The sequence below is a fragment of the Pseudonaja textilis genome, chromosome 2, assembly GCF_049901715.1.
Source record: "Pseudonaja textilis isolate UNSWEBS1 chromosome 2, rPseTex1.2, whole genome shotgun sequence".
Taxonomy (NCBI): Eukaryota; Metazoa; Chordata; class Lepidosauria; order Squamata; family Elapidae; genus Pseudonaja; species Pseudonaja textilis.
The window spans coordinates 350,720-374,496 of NC_141991.1; the positions used below are offsets into that span (position 1 = coordinate 350,720).

The 23,777-nt window shown below is 63.8% G+C and overlaps 4 protein-coding genes across 4 annotated transcripts; 1 reads left to right on the plus strand and 3 right to left on the minus strand.

The window, feature by feature from the left end:
• Window positions 1-289: 289 nt before the first annotated feature.
• ZBTB22 (zinc finger and BTB domain containing 22) lies at window positions 290-2,021 on the minus strand. Its single transcript, XM_026725477.2, is given in 2 exon segments — window positions 290-1,333; window positions 1,336-2,021. Coding segments are annotated over 2 exon segments (1,581 nt in total). The 5' UTR covers window positions 2,009-2,021; the 3' UTR covers window positions 290-425.
• A 362-nt stretch (window positions 2,022-2,383) lies between these two features.
• Window positions 2,384-11,864, minus strand: DAXX (death domain associated protein). The gene is given in 9 exon segments (XM_087923258.1): window positions 2,384-2,487; window positions 2,591-2,840; window positions 2,945-3,081; window positions 3,083-3,249; window positions 3,455-3,638; window positions 4,229-4,467; window positions 5,358-5,390; window positions 5,393-6,149; window positions 11,424-11,864. Coding segments are annotated over 9 exon segments (2,052 nt in total). The 5' UTR covers window positions 11,649-11,864; the 3' UTR covers window positions 2,384-2,427.
• A 600-nt stretch (window positions 11,865-12,464) lies between these two features.
• KIFC1 (kinesin family member C1) lies at window positions 12,465-17,211 on the minus strand. The gene is made up of 16 exons (XM_026725214.2): window positions 16,715-17,211; window positions 16,482-16,614; window positions 16,290-16,349; window positions 16,140-16,184; window positions 15,834-16,053; window positions 15,546-15,744; window positions 14,778-14,924; window positions 14,538-14,666; window positions 14,215-14,331; window positions 13,930-14,103; window positions 13,628-13,795; window positions 13,379-13,517; window positions 13,128-13,267; window positions 12,881-12,954; window positions 12,712-12,787; window positions 12,465-12,624 (listed from the first exon to the last, which is right to left on the minus strand). The coding sequence occupies exons 1-16, from the start codon at window positions 16,844-16,846 to the stop codon at window positions 12,580-12,582; spliced, it is 1,998 nt and encodes a 665-aa protein (XP_026580999.2). The 5' UTR covers window positions 16,847-17,211; the 3' UTR covers window positions 12,465-12,579.
• Window positions 17,212-17,298: 87 nt separating this feature from the next.
• PHF1 (PHD finger protein 1) lies at window positions 17,299-23,703 on the plus strand. The gene is given in 15 exon segments (XM_087923262.1): window positions 17,299-17,765; window positions 17,867-17,948; window positions 18,449-18,544; window positions 18,619-18,720; window positions 18,916-19,063; window positions 19,274-19,369; window positions 19,476-19,544; window positions 20,156-20,279; window positions 20,900-20,967; window positions 21,731-21,768; window positions 21,771-21,852; window positions 21,950-22,097; window positions 22,200-22,303; window positions 22,404-22,463; window positions 23,096-23,703. Coding segments are annotated over 15 exon segments (1,722 nt in total). The 5' UTR covers window positions 17,299-17,561; the 3' UTR covers window positions 23,397-23,703.
• Window positions 23,704-23,777: the final 74 nt, after the last annotated feature.

Here is a 23,777-nt window from a genome sequence, read left to right on the forward strand (position 1 = left end):
TGACTGGTGTGCTCACTGGACACACAGTTGGGCACCCGGCCATCTCAGAACTGACCCCTCCCCAAGCCCCTTCCTGGGGAAAGGAGGAGCTCTGCCCCAAAGTTTGAAACACACGGGGGGAGGCGGTTACATCAAGACCCCCTCTGCAAATGGGTCCGGGAGGGGCATTTAGCGTCACCCCGTTCTCCCAAAAGGAAATTTTAGGCAAAGGCTGCCCGAGGGGGCCCGGGGCAGCCCTAAGGGGAACCCGCCCAAAGTTGGGCACATTGCATGATGGGAAGACGGGCCAAAGGGGAGGGGTTTCCTCAGTGGGGAGACAGGAGCCGTTCCCAGACCCCCCTCCCCTCTGCCCCGAGAGGAAGCCGCTGTGCCCACAGCGGAGGGGGGAGGCTCCTTCCTCGCAAGGAGGGCGTCCGTCCCGCCGCTCACATCTTGCCGCTGGTGCTGGCCAAGCCCCCGTCGCTGCGGGGGGACCTTCCGGCGGCCCACTCGGCCTCCCCGGGCAGGCGGGGTGGCGAGGCCTCCTTCCGGGGGTTCCCAGCGTCCGAGAGGGTCCCGGCGGGCGGTCCCAGGCGGTGTCGCCTCTCGCAGTGGCCCTTGTGGCGCATGAAGCTGTCCCGCCACATGAACTTCTTGGCGCAGACCAGGCACTGGTAGGGCTTGAGGCCCGTGTGGGTCTTCATGTGCTCCGTCAGGTGGTGCTTCATCTTGAACTTCTTGTTGCAGACGGGGCAGTCGAAGGGACGGAGGTTGAGGTGCATGTTGACGTGCCGGTCCCGCATGCTCTTGTGCGAGAAGGCCTTGCCGCAGTGGCAGAGGAAGATCTTGTTGGCTTCGCCCGAAGCTCCCGGCAACTGAACCGCTCCGTGCTCCGCCGGGCCTACGCCGGGGGCCGGACCCACCGAGGCCCCCGAAGCCGGGAAGAGCAGCAGAGGCCCGGCCGGCAGGTCCAGCGGGAGGAGGGCCCGAGGGACGGAGGTGGCCGAAGGCGGGAAGGCCACGTCCTGGGAGGACTCGCAGAAGTTGACCTGCTCCTCAGGCAGCGGCGGCGGTGGGGGGGCGGGCGCCGCCTCGCTTAGCGTCCGCACGTCGCTGATGCTCAGAGCGGCGGGGTCGGCCGGCTCTTCTTCCTCCTCCTCCTCCTCCTCGTCATCCTCCTCCTCCTCCTCGCAGGTCAGCACCAGCCCCGCCAACGCCTCCCCGCCGGACGCCCGCCCGACACCGCGCTCCTTCTTCACCGGCACCCACGGCCGCTGCGGGACGAGGCTGGGCCGCGCGTAGGCCGGCCGGCGGGCCTCGCTGCTGCCGGGCTCGCCGTCGTCGTCCGGTTCAGCCGCGGCCCGGCGGGGAAGGGATCCTCCGGCGGGCGGAGGCGCCGCGGGGCGGGCCGGCGGAGCAGCAGCGCCTCCTCTTCCTCCTCCCTCCCGCGATCGCCGCCTCCGCCTCCTCCGCCGCCTACGCGGAGCCCGGCGCGGGGCTGCTCGATGGGCCCTTCGCGGCGGGGGCTGAAGTAGCTGCTGCTGCTGGGCGACTGGCTCTCCCCGCCGCCTCCGGCGCGGCCTCCGGAGCAGCAGCCGGAGGTGGAAGAAGAGGAGGAGGAGGCGGCGGCGTCCTGGGCGAGGAGCTCGGGCCGTCTCTGCCGCTCCTTGAGCAGCTCGGTGCACTTATCGACGATGTGCCACATCTGCAGGACGCTGCCCACCGTCAGGAAGTTGACCAGGTCGTCGCGTCCCATGCGGAGCCGCCCCGTGTAAGCCGAGCCCAGCACCAGCTCGAAAGCGGCCGGGTCCATGACGCTGGGCAGCACCACGGAGCTCATGTTCTTCAGCAGCACCTGGTCGTGGAAGTAAGGCGAGCAAGCGGCCAGCACGGCCCGGTGAGCCCGGAAGACGCGGCCTTGCACGTGGATGGCCAGGTCGCAGAGCTGCCCTTCCACCCGCTGCTGGTTCAGCGCCTCCAGCAGGGCGCGCGTCGCCTCCGGGAAGGCCACCTGCACCGCCTCCGCCATGCCGGCCGCCCGGGCGCCCTCTGCGCAGGCGCCGCGCCTCCCGGGCCCCGCCCCCGCGGAAAAAGAGGCAGGCAGGCTCCGTGCACAAAAATAAGTCTTTACTCTCCTCCGGGGGCCCCGCCCCTCCTCCTGAAAGAGGCAGGCGAGCTCAGTCCACAAAAAATGAGTCTCTCTCCTCCGGGCCCCGCCCCCTGCCCCGCCCCGCCCCGCCCGCGCGGAAAAGAGGCAGGCGAGCTCCGTCCACAAAAAATGAGTCTTTACTCTCCTCCGGGCCCCGCCCCTCCCCTGACCCCGCCCCCTCCTCTCCCCCCGCCCCGCCCGCGCGGAAAAAGAGGCAGGCGGGCTCCGTGAACAAAAAAATAAGTCTTTACTTTCCTCCGGGCCCCGCCCCCCTGACCCCCCCTCTCCCCTAGCGGCTGCTACTCCGAGTCGGAGAGGACGATGATCTCCTCCGGGTCGCACTGGGTGGCCACGCTGGTCTGTGGAAGGGAGGGGGGAAAAGGAGAGGGAGAGAAGTCAGTGGAAGCCCCGCCCCGGCGCTCCTCGCTCCTCCCCCTCTCTCCTCCTCCCCTCCCTCCTCACCCTGGTGAGCAGCAGGTCTTCCAGCGAAGTTGGCTTCATCCTGGTCGGCTGCTGCTGCTGCTGTGGCCGGGGGCTGCCCTGGCTGCTGGAGACCAGGCCCATCCCGGGGGAGTCCGGGCGGGTGGAGTCGGCCAGGGGTCCCGGGCTGCTGCGGGAAGGCTGCCACTCCTCCCCCTCGGAGCCCGAGCTGGGCACCCGGATGCAGACGCCGTCCCCGGGGGATGGGGAGGGGGTTGTGCTGGTGATGTTGCTGCCGGGCAGAGAGAGAGAGAGGGGCCAGCTTGTCAGATGATGAGGGGAGGGGACAGGCAGCCCCTCCCCCCAGTGTCTGCATCCCCTCCCCAGGCCCCGTACCTGCTGCTGGAGCCCACCGCCTGCCCCTGAGGCCGGCTCCTCTTGCTGGGCGGCTGCCCGTTGAGCTCCCCGTTCTCCAGCGAGTGGCTGCGCTTGAGGGCCGCCGGGGGCTCCTGGAGGCCGGGCTCTGCTGCCCCCTTTCTCCTCCTCTTGCTTGAGGTGCAAGAGCAACTGCTGGGGAGGGGAGTCCGGGAAGCCTTCCTCTTCCTCCTCCTCCTCCTCCTCTACTGAGAGCAGGGCCACCTCAGGCTCCTCCGTGTCCATCTGCTGGTCAGCGTCCCCGTCTGCAGCAGGGGGCTCCTCACCTGGGTGTGGGGCGCGGGCAGGGTCACCCCAGGTCACCCGGGAGTCCCCCTCCTCCCCCAGGAACTGTAGGGCCAGCAGAAGAGCCCCCTCCAGGCTATTAATGCAGGCTGACCCTGCGGAACTCATTGCCACAAGGAGCCCCTTCAAGGGGGAAGGGGGGCCCCACACGGGCCACTTTAGTCACCCACCCACCCACCCGGGTACCTGCCGCTGCCGCTGCCTCCTCCTCTTCCTCCTCCTCTGCATCATCCAGGCAGTGGGCCAACTCCCTGTCTAGGTCTGACTCAGAGTCCGAGTCTTCCTCCTCCTCTTCCTCCTCCTCCTCCTCGTCTTCCTCTTCGTCCCACGTTCCCTTCTTTTCACGGACCTCCTTGGGCCCTGCACTGTCCTAGGGCAAAGGCCGGGTATGTGGGCGGGGTGGGGTTCCACTTGCCCGGGACCCCCCTCCCACTGGGCCACGGGACGGGGATTGACCCAAACACCTCATACTCTCAACCTCCCCCCGCCGAGGGGATCTTCACTGGCTGGTTATGGGGGGAGGGGGAGGCTGGAGAGGGGTGGAGGGCAACTTAGTTCTAGGCGGACTTTGCTGCAGCCAGCAGCTCTTCGGGAAAGGAAACGCTCCCTTCGGTCCAACGGGAGTCGAGGGTCTTTCTTTCCGAAGGAACCTACCCAGGGCAGGCCTGACACAAACCGTCTCGGCCCTCTGTGGGACGGGATGACCTCGGCAGGCATTTGGTGAGCGGGACCCCCAGCTGAAGGGATGCTGGGCCGGCCCCAAAGCCCTTCCCCCAGCTCAGCACCCGCCCCCTTGACTTGACCCTGTGGCCCAGCAAAGCGGCTGAGATGGGAGTCCAGCAGGGTATGGCCCCCTCAAAGGCGGGAGGTTAGGTCCCCCGCCCACCCCACAATCCCCTGCCCCGCTGCCCTCCAGGCCCGGCCCGCGGGGCTGCTCCACGACCCCGGACCTCCCCTTACCTCTCTGGCGGCTGTTCCGAGACGGACTCCTCCGGGGAGGCTGGCCCCCTCCCTGGCCCTGCCGGGCTGGGGGCCTTGGCCGTCCTGCCTGGGGGGCCTCCCCCCCTGCTGCTCCTCCTCGCTCCTGTCCTGCAGCTGAGCGAACTGGGTGATCACCTCCTCCAGGCGCTGCACACCCAGCGCCTGGTTGCGTTGCAGGTGCCGGGTTAGCTCCACATCCCCTATAGCTGGGTCAGTATCTGCCGGGCAGGAGACGGGCACGAGCTGACAGGGGGTCCGCCTGCCCGCCCCAGGCCAATGGCCTCCACTCCATGGACTGGGGAGGCTCTTGGGAAACTGGGGGAGGGACAAAGTCCCCCCCAAGAAGATATCCCCTCTGGCCTCCGAGGAGGGGCTGCCCTCCCTCCCCTGACGGGCTCCCGCCCAAACCTTCCCCCGAGTGTTCAGCCCAGCCACCCCACAGCCAGGGTGCTTTTGGGGGGGGGACACAGCTGGTTACCCCCTCCCCAATTCTAAATGGCCTCAAAGGCCCCACCGGGGATCCACACCAGGAGCTCCCAGAGGATTAAGCGCAGCTCCATGGTGCCCCTCCCTGGCCCCCCTTACCTCCTGGGGACAACAGTTGCCAGAGTCTCTCTAGTCTGTCCGGCTGCTCGGTCCAAGAATCTGCCCAGCAAAGCGGCCGTGCGGAGAGGAGGGAAACGTGCCCCCCCTCCCGCGTCAAGGACAAGGAGAGGGGGGTATGTGGGTTTAAATGGGCCAAGCTCTATGGGGCAGGGACTGTGGGGGTCCCTGCCTGGGGCTACCAGCCGAGGACAGGCGGCCCTGCTCCGCTTGCCGTAACCTGAGAGGGTTTGAGCTGCTCATCCAGCCCTCTGACCCAGCCCTCCTCTCGGCAGGGCAGGCGGGCCCTTCCTTCCCGACAAAGGGAGTAGGAAGGACGAGAACAGCCGGGGGGGCTCCTTTGCGCCCCCAGCTGGTGGCCCCAAGGACTGCCCTGAGCAAGACCAGAAGGGGCACAGCGGGCACCAAAGCGGGACTCCTTGGGTTGAGGCCCTGGGGGCCCTTCCAAGGCAGCCCCTGCCCCGGGTGGAACCAGGCACCGCCAAGAGTCCCCTGCAGCACTCACTAGGCCGATACTGGTCGGTGAGGTGGCTGCCGAGTTGTAGACCAGGTCGAGGCGACGCCGCTCCTGCAGCCGGGCGCCCACGTCCCGGAAGGCATCGGCTGCCATGGCCTCCATCTGGCGCTTGGGCAGCGCCAGCCTGTAACGTTCGCTGGCCTTCTGCACCACCTTGAGGATGTCGGCAAAGTCTGGGAAGGCCTCCGGCTGGTTGATCAGCCGCTCTATGCGCCGGTTGACCTCCGGGTAGCGGGTCCCGCGGTAGGAGATGCGCTGCTCTATGACGCGGCCGGTCAGGCTGCTGCAGTCCTTCAGCTGGCAGAGGCGCTTGAAGACGCGCATTAGCCGGCGCTTGAGGCGGCTCTCCTGCAGGTAGGCCGAATCCTGGCTGTCCAGCTCCTCCAAGTCCAGCTCCTGCTCCTGCAGCTGCCGGATCTCGCTGGCGTAAACCTGCAGCAGGTTCTCCAGGTAGCGGATCTGCCGCTTGGAGCCCACGCAGGGCTTGGCAGGCTCAGAGGCCGTCTGGGAGGCGACGGCAGCCGGGGCATCCTGGGTGTCTGCGGGGCCGGGGGTTACGGCTCTTCTCCTCTGCGAATGGGCCCGGAAGGTGGTGCAGAGTTCATTAATGTAGACATAGATTTTTTCACTCCTGGCTTGCACCCGCGTCAAGCAGCGGCTCAGGACATTGTGAAACTCCACAGAAGCCAAGTACTCCGGACTGGTTTTCTGGTGGCGGCCAGAGAGGTAGGAGATGACCTCAGGGTGGTCCTCGGTGTGCCTGGAGCAGAAGGCCACGAACTGCAGAGGGAAAGAGGCAGGAGAGGCAGGGCTCAAGGCGTGGCTCAGGCGGGCCTCGCTTTCTCCGCGGCTTCCTGCCAGGAAGAAGACGGGAGCTGGGCTTGGAGGTGATACCCTCCTCTGCCCCAGAAGTCTATGGGACGGGCCCCGTAGTCCCTAAGGCCCAGGCGGAGAAGCCTTCACGGGAGCCCCGTTGGTCAGGATACTAAGCGGAGTAGCTGGAAGAGCAAAGCATGCAATGGGCACAGGGGAACTTGATTGGTTGGAGAGGGCTGGCTCCTGCATGAGATTTCTGTCCTGCAGGAGGACAGAAACGGCATGGGTCGCACTTTTGGGGGATCTCTGGCGGGAGTGGGATGGGGGTAGTGCATCCATCCTTGCTCTACTTGATGTCTTGGCGGCTTTTGATACCACTGACCATGGGCTTCTCCTGGGGGGGCTTCAGGGGATGGGAGTGGGAGGCCTTGTGCTATCCTGGCTCACTTCCTTCCTCTGTGGCCGCTCTCAGTCAGAGTTGATAAGGGGGCAGAGATCCAACCCTTGCCCGCTGCTTTACGGGGTCTGCAGGGAATGGTACTCTCTCCGCTCCTGTTCAACATTTACACGAAGCCGCTGGGTGAGATCATCCAGCTGATGATACTCAGCTGTATGTCTTGGCCCGTGGTGAGTTAAGAGTCGCTGTGTCCTCCCTCTCGCAGTGCCTGGAGGATGTTAGGGGCTGGGTGGGGAGCAACAGGTCGAAACTAAACCCTCGCAAGACCGAGTGGCTCTGGGTCTGGGGTTTGTTGGTTGAGGGAGAATTACCACCTTTAGTCTTGGATGGGGTGGCAAGACCCCAAACGGACCCTGTGTGTAATCTAGGGGCTTTCCTGGACTCACGACTCCTGCTCAAAGAGCAGTCGTGGCCAGGAGGGCCTTTGCACAATTGGAATTGGAAGGAGGAGCTTGCCTGGAATTCAAAAGAATTTAAAGTTAAATCTAAACAAGACTTCTAAAAGATACATTTGAACTGGAACTTTGCAACTAAATAGTAACCCCAGGAAGAGAAAGTGAAAAAAGAAGAAAGTGCTAAAAGAAAATAGCTTGTGTATACTTGGATTGCTTGGTGACTTTGGGACTTTTGGAAATTATATCTGAATGACTAAAAACAATTGGGTGGTTGTTTAAAAAAATTCTACAATGGTATCACTTGTGGATGAACTGAAAATGGAATTTAAAAAATAGAAAGAGGAACAAGAAGGGAAGGGCTCTTCTGGTTCCGCTTTTCAATTTTTAGAAACGGCGATCTGTACCTATGAGAAGCTACAAGAAAAGACTGCACAAGAAGATGATTGGGACAAAGAAGAAGCCATCTTTGATGAACAAGTAACTTTATCTGGGGAAGAAAGGGGAAAGGAGGGAAAGAGAGTGGAGAATTTAAGACCAAAAAAACCAACCCCAAAAGGGAAAAATAACGTGAAAAGTGGATATAATGATAGAAAGCAACAGAAAAGGGGAATACAGAAGAGGGAAATGGAGGTGGAGAGACAAGGGGGTAAAAGGGGGAGAGAGAAGGAGGAAGGGAAGAAGGAAGGGAAGAGGTTTGGAGCAAGATGTAAAGAAACAGGACTTATTCAGAGATAATGAGTGAAAATTTAACTGACAAAGTGATTCTGCAAAGGTACATAAGATTGTATTGTTATATTTGTATTAGAAATAAGGTTAGAAAATTGGAAGCAACGTATGATTAAAAAGTGGGATAAAATAGTCAGTGTAATTCAGTGAAACTTTTGTGAACAAAATAAATGAAATGAAATAAATGAGAGAACTGAACTAGGAAGGAATGGGAACATTTTAATTATTCAATGTTTTATAAAATATAAGTGAAGTGGGGGGAAAGTAACTATGGAAAGTTTATAAGTGTTCCCATAGATACCTATTTGAAAAGAAATGTGTAAAATGTTTAAGAGCTAAATGAATATTAATATTAACGATAGAATTGAATTGGTACGGACTGTTGTTTTAATTATATTATATATTCATATTTTTTTCTTTTTTTAAAATACAGTGTGTAGTTTTAGAATGCACCAAGCAGAATCCGAACGGAAGTTATGTATTATATTAAGTGTTATAATTTTAGGGGAAAGATATAAAGGCGTCATACTCCAATCAGTGATTACAGGAGAAATTTTGTTTAATGAGAAAAGATAATAGACAGCTGAAACAGGACAAAGAATATAAGTATAATGACTTAAATCGAGATGAAATAAATAAAATTAAGAAAGCCAAAAGAGGGGAAAAGCTATATAGAAAATGTAGAATGGTAATGAGATATGGAATGGTATATAAAAATGAGCATGAACTTGAATTTGTGTCTGTACGAAGAGATGTAACCCGGGATCAAGCTGCTTTCAAAAAAGATGTTTTATGTTTTGTTTGTGTATGTTTGTTCTTAAAAATCAATAAAAAAAAATTAAAAAAAGGCCTGGTTCTGCCAGTGGGCCTGGGGAACCCAGAGTGCGATGGAGCCCATCAAATGGCTCGTGTAATCTGCTGTCATCGGTTTTGTTCTATTGTACTTTATTAATTTGATTGTTAGTTTTTATAGTGTTTTAAATATGGTTTTACATTTTGTAAGCCGCCTTGAGTTGCCATGGGCGAACAGGCGGCAATATAAATAAATAAATAAAATAAATGAGGCAATCTGCACCGTGATTTGTTGCTGTGGGTGTAAAAGGGAGGTGTTTCTCTTTTTTCCCCGCCTTTTTCTTCTGCGCGCTCTGAATGGTTTACCTCACAACGTAAGTGTTTACCTCACAACGTAAATTTATGCCAGGGCTCTCCAACCTTAGCAACTTCAACCCCCGGAATTCTGGGAGTTGAAGTCCGCCAGGCTTAAAGTCGCCAAGGTTGGAGACCCCGATTTATGCAGTGCAAGTTCCTGTCAGCATCTCCAAGTTCATTCGGACAACTGCTGCGCAATTCCCTGACCAGGGTCAATGGGCACGGAAGCTTTCCGGCCCCTTCTAGGAAAGGGCAGTGGCCCTCGGGGGGGAGACGGGACACAGGGGAGCATAATTCAGGCCACGGAGAGACCGCGGAGGATGGGTGATTGAGTCCATCCAGAAGGCGCCTTTCTGGTGCCTGAGCTGCCCCCCCGCCTTTCGGCCACCAGGGACCGATTCCCCGGATGGGGGGGGGGTTTGCTTATTCACGCACACCGGGAGGGGGGAGGGGAGTTTGGGAACCCCAATCTATACGATTGGCTGCTGCGGGTGTCAAAGGGGGAGGTTCACTTTCTCCCCCTCCCCCAATAAGTATCCATGTAATTTTTTAATCACCTTTCTTAGGAATGATAGTCACCTAACAGTTGGGTTGGAAATACACTGCTCAAAAAAATAAAGGGAACACAAAAATAACACATCCTAGATCTGAATGAATAAAATATTCTCATTAAATAGTTTGTTCGTTACATAGTTGAATGCGCTGACAACAAAACCACACAAAAATTATCAATAGAAATCAAATTGAGCAACCCATGGAGATCTGGATTTGGAGTTACACTCAAAATTAAATTTTTAAAAAAACACTACAGGCTGATCCAACTTTGATGTAAAACAAGTCAAAATGAGGCTCAGTAATGTGTGTGGCCTCCACGTGCCTGTATGACCTCCCTACAACGCCTGGGCATGCTCCTGATGAGGTGGCGGATGGTCTCCTGAGGGATCTCCTCCCACACCTGGACTAAAGCATCCCCCAACTCCTGGACAGTCTGTGGTGCAACGTGGCATTGGTGGATAGAGCGAGACATGATGTCCCAGATGTGCTCAATTGGATTCAGGTCTGGGAAACGGGTGGGCCAGTCCATAGCATCAGTGCCTTCGTCTTGCAGGAACTGGTGACACAGTTCAGCCACATGAGGTCTAGCATTGTCGTGCATTAGGAGGAACCCAGGGCCAACCGCACCAGCATATGGTCTCACAAGGGGTCTGAGGATCTCATCTCGGTACCTAATGGCAGTCAGGCTACCTTTGGCGAGCACATGGAGGGCTGTGCGGCCCCCTAAAGAAATGCCACCCCACACCATTACTGACCCACTGCCAAACCGGTCATGCTGGAGGATGTTGCAGGCAGCAGAACGTTCTCCACGGCATCTCCAGACCCTGTCATGTCTGTCACAGTGGGTCAGTAACGGTGTGGGGTGGCATTTCTTTAGGGGGCCGCACAGCCCTCCATGTGCCCGCTAGAGATAGCCTGACTGCCATTAGGTATCAAGATGTGAACCTGCTTTCATCTGTGAAGAGCACAGGGCGCCAGTGGCGAATTTGCCAATCTTGGTGTTCTCTGGCAAGTGCCAAACGTCCTGCACAGTGTTGGTCTTTAAGCACAACCCCCACCTGTGGACGTCGGGCCCTCATACCACCCTCATGGAGTCTCTTTCTGACCGTTTGATCAGCCACATGCACATTTGTGGCCCGCCGGAGGTCATTTTGCAGTGCTCTGGCAGGGCTCCCCCTGTCCCTCCTTGCACAAAGGGGGAGATAGCGGTCCTGATGCTGGGTTGTTGCCCTCCTACGGCCTCCTCCACGTCTCCTGACGTACTGGCCTGTCTCCTGGTAGCGCTTCCATGCTCTGGACACTACACTGACAGACACAGCAAACCTTCTTGCCACAGCTCGCATTGATATGCCATCCTGGATGAGCTGCACTACCTGAGCCACTTGTGTGGGTTGTAGACTCCGTCTCGTGCTACCACTAGAGTGAAAGCACCGCCAGCATTCAAAAGTGACCCAACCATCGGCCAGAAAGCACAGGAACTGAGACGTAGTCTGTGGTCACCACCTGCAGAACCACTCCTTTCTTGGGGATGTCTTGCTAACCGCCTACGCTTTCCACCTGTTGTCTATTCCATTTGCACAACAGCATGTGAAAATGATTGTCAATCAGTGTTGCTACCTAAGCGGACAGTTTGATTTCACAGAAATGGGATTGACTTGGAGTTCCGTTGTGTTGTTTAAATGTCCCCTTTATTGTTTTGAGCAGTGTATATAAAATTGAATGGTGGAGGGGGGTTGACTCCCATCTGGACAAACGCTGCCGCCTGGGGGATCCGGCTGACTCAGGGCATTCTGGGAAATGGAGAGTGGGGGGGCACTCCTGGGCCACAGGAGGGTGGGATGGATGACCCTTGGGGTCACCTTAGAGGCTGACGCGTGGACTTTCCCGGCTTTCCTCTCCCTCTCGGAGCCCCGTCGGTTCCCGGGGCCTCCCTAACGACCACCACCCCCCGCTCACCTCCTGGAAGAGCCGCTCGTTCTCGGCGCGGAGCCCCTTCTCCCCGGCGCTGCCGTTCAGCGGCGGTGGCGGCGTCGGAGGGGCGTCGGGCCCGCGGGAGCGCTGGCGGAGCGGGGAGGCGGCGGCGGCGGCAGCGGCCGGCGGGGACGGGCCGGCGTCGTCGTCGTCGTCGTCCAGGACGATGATGCAGTCGTCGTCGTTGGAGGCGTCGGGCGGGGAACTCATGGCCGGCAGGGCGAGCGGGCTTCGGGCATCGCCGGCGGGAAGGGGCGGGGCGACCCACGCGGGAACCGGGCTCGTCTCGGGGGGCGACCGCGACCGCGGCGGCGGCGGCGGCGCCAGCGTTCACACCCGAGGCGGCCGCTCCTTCCCCGGTTGCGGCTTTCAAGTTTCGATTCCGCTCGCCTCGCCTCGCCCGGGCGGCCTCCTCCCTCCGCGCCCACTGCGCAGGACCGGAAGCGGAGGTCCCGCGCCGCCATGTTCTTGTACGGACTTGGGGGGCGAAAGGAGGCGGCCCTGCTGCCCCGCGTCTCCTCAAGCGGCAGGGCGGGCGTCTTCCCCGCTGCCGTGGACCGGCAGAGGCTCGGTCGATAGGTGGACCGATGCTCCCCCTCGGTCCCCGCTGAGATTGGAGCGTCACCATCTTCCCGTACGGGGGAAGCGCTGGTGGCGTCTCCTGGCACGTGACCGGATATAGCTAGGTGAAGCTCGGAGGCCGCGCCCCCCTGTGGGGGGGGGCGTTTTTTTTTTTTTTTTGGCGGCTGCGCACTCGGTTCCATTCAAGCGCCCGCGGATTGACGGGGGGAAGGATTCAGGAAGCGGCTCCGCCTATCCAGCGCATCCAAGCGCTGCGCATGCGCTCTCTCCCGCCTGTCCGTAGGAACCGGCAAAGTCCAGCGCTGCGCCGCTTCCGGGCGTTCCCGCCATCGCCCCCCCCCGCCGCGGCTCTCGGGCCTCCTCCTCCCGCCTCCCTTCCCCGCGAGGAAAGCCCTTTCGGGGCGGCCGGAAAGAAGAGGAAGAAGCGCCTTGTCTGGCTTGGCGATTCGCCCCTTTTTATTCAGAAGAAGTTTCAAAGCTCCACCCAAAGAGACGCACACAGAGACACACACAAAGCAGTAAAACAATTAAAAAAAAAATAACGAAGACAAACGCCCGGTTACTTTCGGTTGCTGGAGGCCTGGCCGATGACGCACTCGTTCACCTGCAAGGCAAAGCGGGGTGGGGTGACGTCAGCCGCTTTGCCCCCGGGACCCCCATCGCCCCCACAGACCCCCCCCCCCACACTTACCTTCCTAGCGAAGCGGAGGGAGTTCAGGGACTCCGCGAAGTTCTCCTCCAGGGGTGAGATGTTCACAAACATCAGCCTGTGAGGGGGCAGAAGAGGGCGGGGGTGTGTGTGTGTGAGTTGGGGGGGGGCTTCCCCTGCTCCCTCCACCCCCAAAAAAACAGCCACTCACATTTTGGAGCTGCCCCCCAGCGAGTTCTGGAGCAAGTAGGTCAGCTTGCTGTTGCGATACGGGATGTGGGCCTCCTGCGGAAAGGTTGCAGGGAGGGGGAGGTCAGGCGTGATGCCTCTGGCCCAGCCAGGGCAGACGAGGAGGAGGAGGAGGAGGAGGAGGAGGCAGGGCAGAGAGGATGCCCCAGCCGCCTCCTTGTCTCCTTCCCGCCCCCGCCGCATGGTGCCTGAGAGGCAGTGGCTGCTACCTTGTTGCTGAGGGCGTTGATGACCAGGCCCAGGGTGGAGAGGCTGGTGTTGATGGCCTGGGTCTCCTTCAGCCGCTCCCCCGTGGACAAGGACTTGTCCAGCCGCTCACTGCCCGCCAGGTCCACTAAGCTCAGCACAGCTGCAGGGCCCAGGAGAGAAGAGCGGGTCAAGGGAGGAGTTGGGGGGGGGCTCCACAAGGGGCCCTGAGGAATCATCGGCAGGACCCCCCTCCTCTCCCCCCCCCACTCACAGGAGGTGTGGAGCCCCCGCTTGGCGTTCCTGCCCTCCACACGGAGCTGGAAGAGGCTGTGGCTGCGGGAGGAGCGCTCGTTCAGGTTGGTCCTGGCCACGGAGCGGTGGGCCTTAGCCGTCAGCAGCAGCCTCTGGACCTGGCAAGGGAAAAGGAGGGAGGGTCCCAGGAGCCTCAAGGGAGGCGGGGCGGAGACAGAGGCACAGGAGCCCCCTCAGAGTTTGGGGAGGGGCTGGGGGGAGGGCGTACCTCCACCTCAGAAGAGATGGGGACACAGGAGAGGTTGGGGACGTGCAGCTCCTCGGTGTACTGGCTCACTCGCCGGATCTCCAGCTCTCCATTCTGCTCTGGCCGCAGCACCAAAAGATCCCGCAGCGACTCGTTGTAGATCTCCAGGAAGTTGGCGGTGAATTGGTACTGGGGAGGGGAGGGAGAGAGGGAAGGCCGCGGTTCGGAAAGGAGGCCCAGAGTCCGTTCCTGACTCTGCCGGCCGGGAGGATTGGGATGCCACTTGTAAAGGACCGCCCCCTCCCCTCCTGGTCTCCCCTCACCTGCCACCCCTTGGCCTCCATCTCGCGGGAGGTTTCGAAGATCCGCCTCACGGCCCGAGGAATCACACCTGCCGTCTCGGGGCCCGCGTCCTCGGGGCCCTCCATCGTGTACGTTTTTCCGCTGCCCGTTTGCCCGTAGGCGAATATGCAGACGTGATACCCGTCCAAGGCTGACTGGCAGAGGGAGGAGGAAGAAGAGAGCTCGGGAGGGTGAATGCCTGGCCAAGGGGGGGGGGAGCACCCCCTGCCACCCACCAGACGCCCCTCCGCCCTCTCCCCCCCCACCTGGACCAGCAGGGCGATTTCCTCAAAGACGCTCTCCTGAGAGCTGGACGGGGGAAACACCCGGTCGAAGTGGAAGTCGTAGGTCACGTCCTCCTTACGGTCACGGCCGATGTGGGACTGCAGGGGGGGAGGGGAAGGGGGAGGGAGGGAGGGGTCACTTTGGGAGAGCGAAGCTACCCAGTCCTCCCCCTGACCTCCCCCTGACCTCCCCCCAGCCCCCCCACCTCCCTGGCTCCGTTTCACCCACCGTTTGTCTCCCCAGCGGTGGGACACTGGTCTCCTCCCCGCCCGTGTGCGTGTGTGTGTGTGTGGGGGGAAGGTACCTCCTCTGTCCTGGAGAGCCCAAGGCTCTTGTTGTTGTCGGCCGGGAAGCGCAGGTGGCTGGCAGCCTTCTGAGCCTGCCTCTCGCTGGCCAGCAGGGGCCGCACTCGGCAGAAGACGCGGATGTTGCCCTGGGAGGGCAAAGGGGGGGGGTGTCAGGCAGCCCCTTCGGGACAGAGGCACGCACACACACACCCCATACACGCATAACACACACGCACGGTGGAGACCGCACTTCCCACCTTCAGCTCCTGCAGTGCGTTGTGCAGGCAGCGTCGCTCCATCTCTCCCTGGTGCAGGTGCTCCTCCAGCGCCTCCAGCCGGGCCGTCAGCCCCTCGTTCAGCTGCCGTTGTCCGGCCAGGCTCTCTGTGGACAGCAGCAGCTCTCGCTGAGCAGCAAGGAGGGAAGGGCCTGCTGAGTCTCGTTTGTCCCCCCACCCTCCGAGGCAGGTTCAGCAGGCTCCCCCTCCCCCCCCAGCACCCCCTCCACCAGTCTCTTTTCGTCTCCTCTGAACCTTTGCCCCTTCTGGAAGTGGGGTGGGAGGGGGATCTGCGTAACCAGCCTCGGCCAGAGGGAGGAAGGCCCAGAGGGAGGAATGCTGGGCAGCGTTCGAGCCCCTGGGACCAACCTGGGCCTGCCAACAGCACGGCAGCCGCTCGACAAAGCCGGAGGAAAGAGAGTCCCTGCTTTCCACGTGGAGATGGTGCAACACCCCCCACCCCACCCCAGGATTGCTTGGCCCTGGAAAAGCAGCGACGGCCGAGGTGGCTCAGGGACGGCGAGAGGAGGACGGAGGGCCAGACTTGGCGCCTCCTCCTCCTCCAGGACTCAATGGGCTTCATGCGTGACAGGGGCTTGTGCAAAACCCGGCTGTGTCATTCTCATCTCACCACCCCCAAAAGACATGGACTGGGGGGGGAGAACCGAGGCTCTCCTCTCCTGATCTTGGCCACCACAGGCACCAGGACTGAGCCAAGACCTGCCGAGAAGGCCCAGTCCGTCCTCTCACCTCTCTGGCCTTCAATTGGAGGGCCTGCTCCCGGCTGCCCTCCGTGAGCTCCTGGCGGAGGGCCTCCAGCTGCCCAATCCTCTGAGCTTGGCTCTGGCACCTTTCCTCCAGCCGCTCTTCCTTCTCCAGCAGCTCCGACACCCTCTGGCTGCTCTCCCTGGCCTGCTCTCGGCAGCCCTGCAGTTCCGAGGCCAGCAGACTGCCCAAGAAAGCCGGTGGGAAGGTTAAGACCAGCGGCTGGAGCCCCCATCCCACCCCCCTCAGCCTCCGCAGCTGCCACTGCCTCACCTGGCCCGGGTGCTCAGCTCTCCGTTCCGGCCGGTGGTTTCCGCCAGTTCCTGCTGCAGGCTCCCCAGCTGGCTCTTCAGGGTCTCGTTCTCCCCGGCCAGCCCCTGGACCCGCTCCTTGTAGGCGGCCACCTTGGCTTGGAGGTCACTGATCTGGCCCTTCAGGTCCCAGGGGGCTCGCCTCCGCTCCCGCCCGACCCCGGGGGCCGCAGCCGGGGGTCCTGGGGAGGAAAGGCCCAGGTGAGCACAAGAGGGGGGGCTTAAGGGCTGCGGGCTGGGGGACACAGGGGTGTGGGGGATGCCTTACCTGGCTTGGGAGGCTCCGCAAGAACAGCCGCCCGGCGCTTCAGCCCTGCAAGCGGAGGAGGAGGGAGAGTGAGCGGGACCGGCAGGTGGAAGGCCCCACCGCGAAGGGGCTCGGCCCTTCCGCCCCCACCGATGCCCCGCCGATGCCCACCTGCGGAAGGGCCGGCTGGGAGGGCGGCGATGGTGGCCCGGGCCGAGGATCGGCGTCGTCCTGCGGGGTCAGACAGACGGACAGACGGGGAGGCGGAGGGAGGGTCCGTCAGCGGCGCCCGTAGAGACGGTGCACCGGCCGGCCCTCTCCTCCCCCACGCCCCGCCCCTTCCCACCTCACCCGCCTGGTTACCGGAGACGCGCAGGAGGCCGCGGGGAGCCGAAGGGGCCGCTCGGGGCCGGGATCCTCCGGGGGCTGCATTCGCCTGGACCTGCTGGGACGCCGCGCACTTCGGCGCCGGGGCCGCCCCGGTCCGCGCCCGTTTCTGCGGAGGAGGAAAAGGAGGAGGAGGAGGGGTCAGATCGGGGGTGGCAGCCCCCTCCCCGCGCGCCCCCGCCTCCTCCCCGCGCGGCCCCGGCGCTCACCTGGGGCTCCGGGGGCGCGTTCTCGTCCGCCGCGGCCGCGCGCTTCCCCCGCAAGCCCGGCCGGGGCAGCCGGGAGGCGCTTTCGGGAGCCGCATTGGGGGCCAGGGGCTGCCGGGAGGCCGCCCGGTCCATGGCCCGAGAGGCTCCGGGGCTTCACTGGCGCATCCGGCGCGGGGCGCGACTCGACCGCCGCGCTTCTCCGCACCCGCTCCGAGGCTGCTCGCCGTTCGCCGCCTCGGCAACGTCTGAGGGGGAATTCGAATCGGCTTCCCGTCGGGCCCCTCGCGCGGCGGAGCCAATGGGGAGATACGGCGGCGGCGTCGCTCGTCCCGCCTCCGGAGGGCGACCAATCGCGTGAGGAGGAGGACGTCGGCCCGCGTTTTCCCCACTCTCCCCCCACCCCCCCCCAGCCGCGCCCCGCCCCTCCGGCTTGCGACGGCGCCCTGTGCGTGACGGCGCCCGTGTGCGTGCCTGGGAGGAAGCCCCGCCCTCTCCGCACGGGGCCGGGCAGGCCGGGAGGGAGGGGCGGGGCCCTGCCCGGGGGCGGGGCCGGAGGGCTCACCCAGGGCTCCGCCCTCTCCCCTCCCGAGCGAAGAGGGGCGGGGCCGGTGGCGTTTGCTCGCTCCGCCGACAGCAGCCCCGCCGGTGCAGCCCGTCGCGCCCCCACCCGCCCCCGCCAACCTCCGCCGCCCCCTCTCCCCCTCCCGGGGAGGCCGGAGGCCGCGCCCGCCCAGCCCGAAGGTCGCGTCGGGGCTCCGATTAGGCTCCGACGGTTCTGCGTCACTGGCGCGGGCCCTCCCGCCCGCGGGTCTCCTGTAGCGGCGGCGGCGGAGGGGGGGGGGATGTGATGGCGAGCGAGCCCCCCGCCGCCCCCCGCGGAGGCCCCCGAGCCAGCGCCCGCCTGACCTCCGGCCCTTGGAAGCGCCCGGCCGCCCGGCCCGCCCCCGCCGCCTCCTCCTCTTCCCCGGGCGGCTGGCCGCGCTTCTGGGACGGGCAGGACGTGCTGGCTCGCTGGACCGACGGGCTGCTCTACCTGGGCACCATCAAGAAGGTCAGCCGGCGGAGCCCCTCCACCCGATCCCCGGGGCGGGGGAGAGAGGACCCCGGCGGGACCCCGCTGACACCCCCCCACCCGTCTCCCTCTCCCCGCAGGTGGACGCCGCCCGGCAGGTGTGCCTGGTCCAGTTCGAGGACGACTCCCAGTTCCTGGTCCTGTGGAAGGACATTAACCCGGGTTGGTGCTCTGCCTCGGGGCCCCCCTGGCCTGGGCCCCCAAGGGACTCGCTCTGGAGGGGGGACGAGGGGAGGTCGGTGACCCCCCCATCAGCCACACGGTGACGCCCCTTCCCTCCCCCCACCAGCCACCTAGTGATCCCCCTTCCCCTCCCCCGCCAGCCACCCTGGTGACCCCCTTCCCCCCCCAGCCACACGGTGACCCCCTTCCCCGCCAGCCACAGGGTGATGCCCCCTTCCCCTCCCCGCCAGCCATCCGGTGACCCCCCTCCCCTCCCCCGGCAGGAATCCAGTGACCCCTTCCTCTCCCCCACCAGCCACCCAGGGACCCCCTTGACCCCCTCCCCGCCAGCCATCCCGTGACCCCCTTCCCACCCACCAGCCACCGAGTGACCCCTTCCCCTCCCCGCCCACCACCCAGTTAACCCCCTTCCCGCCCGCCACCCAGTGACCCCCTTCCCGGCAGCCATCCAGTGACCCCCTTCCCCTCCTCCTCCGCAGCGGCCGTCCCGGGCCAGCCGCCCTCCTGCAGCGTCTGCCGCTCCGAAGCCTCCAGCCCGGAGAACCGCCTGGTCAGGTGCGAGAAGTGCAGCCATGGTGAGTGCCACGGAGGACGGAGGGGGGCAGGCGTCAATCCTTCAGGCCCCCTTTCACCCGTGCCCTCCCTGCAGTTTACCACCAGGAATGCCACCTGCCCCGCGTGCTCAGCGACGCCGCCTGGACCTGCCGGCAGTGTGTCTTTGCCGTGGCCACCAAGGTGAGCGGCGGGGCTTGTGGCCCCCAATAGCAACGGGCATCAGCACCGGCCGGCCTCAGGGTAGAGGGCAGAGACGGTGCCCTCCCCCCACGCTCAGGGGAGGGGGAAGCAGGCTCCCTCTGGGTCCCCCCTCCCTCCCTGCGATCCCCCCCCCGTCCTGAGCCCGGCCTCCCCCAGGCGCCTCCCGCTTTCTTCTCTCTTCTCCCTGCAGCGCGGGGCGCCCTGAAGAAGGGGCCCTACGCCAAGGCCATGCTGGGTATGAAACTGGTGCTGCCCTACCAGTTGAAGTCCCTCGACTGGGATGCCGAGCACCTGAGCAACCGGCAGCAGTGCTACTGCTACTGCGGGGGCCCCGGCGAGTGAGTGCGTGCCCGGCCTGGGGGGGGCGGGGCGACGGGGGGGACGACAGGACGGCTGCCCTACCTGGAAGAGGGAGGAGAAGGCCTGGTTGAAGGCCCAGCGGGGAAGGGGGAGGGTGCCTGGTCCCGGAGCCGGGAGGGGGGGGCCGCGTGGCTGAGGTCCCCGTGCCGGGCTCTGACTCCCCTCCTCCTTTCCCTCCCGCGGCCCAGGTGGAACCTCAAAATGCTGCAGTGCTGCCACTGTGGCCAGTGGTTCCACGAGGCCTGCACCCAGTGCCTGAGCAAGCCCCTCCTCTACGGGGACAGGTGAGCCCCACCCCACCCAGGAGACCGGGGGTTGGGTGGGGGGTTGGAGCAGTTGTGGGGGGAGGCGCTGCAGAGCCGGCACTGCTGACCTCTTGAACCCGGGCAGGTTCTACGTCTTTGAATGCTGCGCCTGCACTCAGGGTCCTGAGAGCGTCCGGCGCCTGGCTCTGCGTTGGTGAGTCTGGGAGGGGCGGCTGGTGGGGACGCGCTCCTCGGCCGAGGGGTGGGCGAGGGAGGGCCCCTAGGAGGAGAGGCGGGGTCTGTAACTCCAGCCCTGGCGGTTGCTCTGCTTGCGTCCGGGAGGGCCCTTGGGCGCGGGGTGTTTTTGGCCTTGTTCCAGGGGGCTTTTGGGGGTGTCTCTGTGTAGATGCTCCCCAGACGCTGCCGTCACTTACCTCCTTTGCGGGCCCAGATTTTGGGGAGTCCAGGGCCACAGGCTCTGACGACAGCTGTTCCCCTCCCCAGCCAGCGGGGGGCGCTTCTGTCAATTTCACAGTGGTGGTGGGGGTGCTGTTTGTACTGGCTTTGGGGCCGGACAGAGGCGGCCAGTTTGCGGGGGTGCCCTTTTCGACGGAGGCCCTCGAAGCCCGGCTGAGCCGGTCTCTCTGTGAGACACACTCTGGCCTCGGGAGGGAGGCCAGGCCTTGACCAGCTGAGTTTTAAGTCTGGGGGCGGGCTGAGGGCAAAGGTCATCCCAAGCCCCTCAGCTCTTTGCCGGGGGTGTGTGTGTGCCGGGGCGGCCTTGGGCTGGGAGCGCCTCTTACCCAGGTGTTGGCGCCTCTGCAGGGTGGACGTGGCCCACCTGATCCTGTATCACCTGAGCATCTGCTGCAAGAAGAAATACTTCGACTTTGAGCGCGAGATCTTGCCTTTCGCCAGCGAGAACTGGGACAGCCTCCTGCTGGGGGAGGTCAGAGGAGGGCTTGGCCGGGGGTGGGGGTGGGAGGACAAGGGGGGACCCTCGGCTTCCTGCCTGCTTTGCGTTGTGGTGGGGGCGGACACAGAGCGGGTCAGCCCAGGCGCCTGCCTCTGTTGAAGAATCTGGGGTGGCCCCTTCCTGCGGGCCTTACGTGAAGGGCAGGTGGGGGTCTGCTAGCTCCGCCAAATGAGGCCCTTTGGCCCTGAATCCCGAGGAGGAAACGGGGAGGGGCAGTGCGGAGGCAGCCGATGGCAGGCCAGGAAGGGGACTTTCGTGGCCTAAGCATGGCTGCTTCAAGCCCCCCGTTCCCGGTGACTTTTGACCCCAACGGGGTTTTATCTATGGCGCGTATCTACCCAAGGGACCTCAGCCGCAGCCTTACGGGTGTGGTTCTCCCCCCTGGCTGACCGGCTGTGTCCTTCTGGTCGGTTCCACCGAGTGTCTACTCTGGGAGGGAGGCCACCATCTTCTGGGCCCCTTGGCTAAACCGGCCCCATTTCTTTGGCCTGGCAACGGGTCCCCTTTGTGGGGTGTGGGGGGGAGGTTGGGTTCCCCGTGGCGGCTGTGCAGGGCCGCTGTTCATCGTCCTTGTCTTCCTCGGCTCCCTGCAGCTCTCCGAGACGCCCAAAGGGGAACGCTACAACCAGCTGCTGAGCGCCCTGACTAGCCACAAGGACAGGTAGGCCTCGTTGCGGGTTGCCAGGCGCAAAAAAAGCAGACCGACCTGTGCGAAAGGAGTTGTTGCGCTTGGTTGCTCTCTGCCTGTTGACAGGAATCTTCCCAGGCTAGTAAAAGCGCCCAGGAAAGGCCACAGGAGGCTCCAGCGGGGGGGGGAATGGAGCTTGTCTCTGCGGCGACTCCAGGCTGGTTCCTTGCTTGACCCCTCCCTCCCCAACAGGGCCAACTCTCCTGGGCCAGGCGAAGGTCCCGCCTCTGCCCAGCCTCCTTTCGGGGGTTTGGCCTGAGGCACAATGGGGGAGGGGTTCAGCCAGCCTGGGTTCATTGAAATTCTCTTCTGGGACTTGAGCCCCCAAATGAGCAGCTCATCAAACCGCTTTGGGCGATTGAGTCCGTTTCTGCCCCCGGCCCTGTTTGGTCCAGAGAAGGGGCGCTTCCTGGGTTTAGGGGGGTCTAAGGCTTCGGGGTCTCGTGGGAACACAGTGGGGGCTGACACGGAAAATGAGGCTCCTTTGGAAAAGGTGGTCCAGAAAGGCGGGGAGGGCCGAGGGCAGCCAGTGGTTTCCAAGCCCTCAGGTGCAAAGCCCCTCCCCCTTTAGCGCCTGGATCTACTTTATAGCGCCTGTCGCTGCCCCTGTGCGTCCCGTCAGTGTGCCGCTGGTCTTGTGTCGCCGCCGGAATGGGGGGAGGGGCTCACCCACAGCGTTTGGGGCTGCAGGAGGGAGCCGCTGTGACAGGACCCCCACTCTCTGCCCCCTCCACAGGTTCATCTCCGGGAAGGAAATCAAGAAGCGGAAGGGGCTCTTGGGCTGCACCTGCGAGTCCCGCCCCCTGCCCCCCACGTCCCCGAGGGCCCCGGGGGGCCTCCCCCCTTCTCCGAGAGCAGGTGAGAAGGAGCATTCCCAGCTGTGGGCCTGGGCAGAGGAGGAAGCTGTGTCCCCCCCCCCCCTCCGTGCTGCACAGATAAGGAGGGCCCCTTACAGCTTGCTTTCAGGGCAGGGCAGGCGTGGGTTGGGGCCGCAGCCCAGGAGGGAGAGGCGCCATCGCCCGAAGGCCCCCGGGGCAGCCTTGAGCACCACGGAGCAGCACAGCGCCAGGGAGAGGGAGCGGCTGACGAGGGCCCTCACTCAGGTAAGCGGGGGGAGGGGAGCGGAGGGACATGGGGGGGGCACCAGGGAGGAAGGGTCCGTGCTGCCCCCCCAGCTGCCCTTCAACGCTCTCCCTTCCACGCAGGAGCTGGTGCAGAGCCCGGTCAGTCCTAACCAGAGCTACGGCGGCTACGGCGGCACGTGCAGCGCCTACAACTTCCGCCGCACCGATGCCCGCTGTCAGGACAGGTGAGGCTGCGGTCAGGGGGCGCAGGGGGCAGGGCTGCTTCCCCAGGCCGTCTCTTCTCTTGATGATCCGCTCTCTCTCTCTCTCTCTCTCCCCCAACAGCGCTCCGATCCGGATGTTCGCCTCCTTCCACCCCTCGGCCAACACCGCAGGGGCCTTGAGGTGAGCCGGGGGCCCCAGAGGGGCACGGGGGGTTCCCACGGCCAGGATGGAGGATCCCAAGGGGACCCTCTGGCCTCGAGGGGCATCCGCTGGGCTGGCCTCCTGTGGTCTCCAGGCAGGGCTGAGCTTCTCCGTCGGCTGTCGGGCCGGCGGTGTGTGTGTGTGTGTGTCTTTCAGAGCAACCCCCCCCCGGGGCCCTTGGAAGCCTCTGGCCCTGCCCTGGGGCCACCCTTGCCCTCAAAGCAGGGGCGCCCCTTCCATGCAGAAGGAGCGGTGGTCTTCCCCCAGGGGTCCAAGCAGCCCTTCCTTGGCACCAGGTAGCCCCGGCACGCTGGCCGTCTCCCCCACCGGCTTCTTCCCCGAGTGGTCACAGGACCTGCACCCCCACCTGGGGTCCCCAAAGCATATGGGGTGCCCACCGCCCCTTGCTCTGCTTCCCGCCAGCCAGCCGGGCTGCCCGAGTCCTGGATGGGACGCACCCCGACGGTTGAGGTGCTCCCCTTCTCGCCCTGGCTGGGACGCCTCCGCCGAGGGGTCTCGGGGTGGGGGAGGGGGCCCCCCTGGCCCTGGGTGGTGGGAGGGGCCGGGGTTTGTGGCCTGGGACTAACCGCGGCCCCCGCCTTCCCTTGCAGCAGAAACGGTGAGGCCCCCCTTGAACCTTGCGTGGCAGCCGCCCCCACCGCCGCAGAGCAGCAGAGTCCGGAGCGCCCTGCCGCCGCCTTCCTGCCCTGCCCGACGCCTCCCCTCAAGCGCCAAGCCCCGCCCCCCGCCCCCACCGTGCCCCCCGCCCTCTGCGCCCCGGCCAGCAGCAGCTACTTTGGGGCGATGGGCCGGCTGGCGCGGGGGGAGGCCGTCCGCATCCTGGCCCGACGCATCGCCACGGACGGCAGCGTCCAGTACCTGGTGGAGTGGGACGGGCGAGGCATGTTCTAGGTCCCCTCCCCCACTTTCCACAGAAGGGAGGGTAGCCGGGAAAGGGACCCTGGCCGGAGGACCCCGCCCCGTGCCCTCCCCTTCCCCCCTCGCCCCTCCCCCTGTGGAGTGAAGCCCCGAGTTTGTTTATTTTTGTACTGTTTCTGAGTAAAGTTCTTGCAGAGAGCGTCCAGAGGGGAAGGGCAAGGCTCCTGGGGGAGGGGTGGCTGCTGCCTGCCTCCCCCGCTGCTGACTTCGTTCGAGGTGCCACTGCCCCCCCCGCGCACCCCCTCCCTTTCACAGCCAGAGGCTGAATAAAGAGCTTCAGTGAGACTCTCGACTGCCGCCGTTTCTTCCAGGGTGGGGGCCCCCAGCCGTGGGACTGCCGCTAAGGGGAGGGGA

Excerpts from the sequence above, each read along its gene's own strand:
- KIFC1 (XM_026725214.2), bottom strand. The coding sequence starts at position 16,846 with ATGGACCGGGCGGCCTCCCGGCAGCCCCTGGCCCCCAATGCGGCTCCC. Across the intron at positions 16,350-16,481 it reads CGGCCTCCTGCGCGTCTCCG|GACGACGCCGATCCTCGGCC; the intron begins GTAACCAGGCGG and ends CTGACCCCGCAG. Across the intron at positions 16,054-16,139 it reads TGCGGAGCCTCCCAAGCCAG|GACCCCCGGCTGCGGCCCCC; the intron begins GTAAGGCATCCC and ends TTTCCTCCCCAG.